The following is a 1,261-nucleotide window of genomic DNA, read 5'->3' on the forward strand; positions in this document are numbered from 1 at the left end:
CGCGCGTTGGGAGCCACTTTTCCGAGCGGAAGTCAGCCTGTGGCTCGGGCTCCTGTGGGACCTGCTCGGAGGAATGGCGCCGCCGGGTGAGGCGTTGCGCATGGCTTAACGACGAGGCCCTGCGGCCAGCGCGCCCTGGGGAGCGGGCCGTAGCCCGCGGGAGGCTAGTGCCCGCCACCCGGGAGCCGGCTAGGCGAGAGCCCCTTCCCCTGTTGGGCAGGGGCATGGGCATGGGCTCGGGCTCGGACTCTTTCGGGGTCGAGGGTTTTTCCGAGGGCTGCTAGCTCGTGGAGTGCCTGCGACCCGAGAGCGGGTGGTGGGATGGAGGGGCGGTGCGGCGCGGAGCTACGGGTGCCCCCGAGGCCCAGCGGAGGGCGACGGCTGCACTTAACCCGGGGCCTGGCTTCAGTCATTCATTTGGCTCGTGCAGGCTTCCGGACCAGGCCGCCTAAGATAATCTTAACACGTTGACTCTTACTTCGGTGTGAACTTTTGGCCCCATCGCCCTCCTTTGGGCCATAGTTTAGTGTTTAGTGAAGGAGACAAGCAGGTCACCCATCCCTGGGAGTTGAGATCCTAAGTTCTGAAGTTAGATTCTGGTGCAGACTTGCAGTGTGCCACGTATTGGTCATGGACCCAGCGTAAGTTAGTTAACAACCTCTGCACCTCAGTTTCTCGTCTGTGAAGTAAGTTAGTCACATTATCTGCCTCATGGAGTTGATCTCCCAGTAGAATTTAGAACGCCGCTTGATTCTCAGTAAGCATTGGCAAAGTTAGCTGAATTGGGAGTTGTTGAGTGGTCATTGTGTAGGATGGGCCTCAGGTAGTCTGAACCTAACCTGGGGACCGTGTATTCCTGTTATTTCCGTTTGACAGATGAGAAGTCAGAATCCCAGAGAAGTGAGTAACTTACTCAATAACAAACACAGTGTGTCAGTGGGTCACTGCATCACTGAGAAGTCGAGAGTAGTAAGTGGTTAAAAATAAGACTTCGGATTCAAATTGCTTACAGTTTGATGTTCAGTTCTGTGTTTTAGAGCAAGGTGTACTTTCAGGCCTCAATTTCTTTGTCTGTAAACCACAGAAAATAACCGTCACACTTGGATCTTGGGAGGACTGAATGACTCAGTCCATGCAAAGTACTTAGCATAGGATGAGCATACCTGACCCGTATTAAATGCTCAGCAACTTTTAACTAAAAAAGTTATTGCTGTCATTAACCTGGGAAGATTAGGATTCTTTTTTTTTTTTTTTTTTTTTT

The 1,261-nt window shown here is 52.3% G+C and overlaps 1 protein-coding gene across 2 annotated transcripts in view; it reads left to right on the forward strand.

The window, feature by feature from the left end:
• The first annotated feature begins 6 nt into the window (after positions 1–6).
• Positions 7–1,261, forward strand: part of RPN2 (ribophorin II) — a 63,479-nt gene continuing 62,224 nt past the window's right edge. For both annotated transcript variants that reach the window (XM_006144105.2, XM_006144106.2), the window contains exon 1: positions 7–86. In XM_006144105.2, coding sequence (XP_006144167.1) covers positions 74–86 — 13 coding nt within the window. In that variant the 5' untranslated portion in view covers positions 7–73. The remainder of the gene's footprint in view (positions 87–1,261) is intronic.

Source organism: Tupaia chinensis, unplaced genomic scaffold (assembly GCF_000334495.1).
Source record: "Tupaia chinensis unplaced genomic scaffold, TupChi_1.0 Scaffold000115_1, whole genome shotgun sequence".
NCBI classification, from domain to species: domain Eukaryota; kingdom Metazoa; phylum Chordata; class Mammalia; order Scandentia; family Tupaiidae; genus Tupaia; species Tupaia belangeri.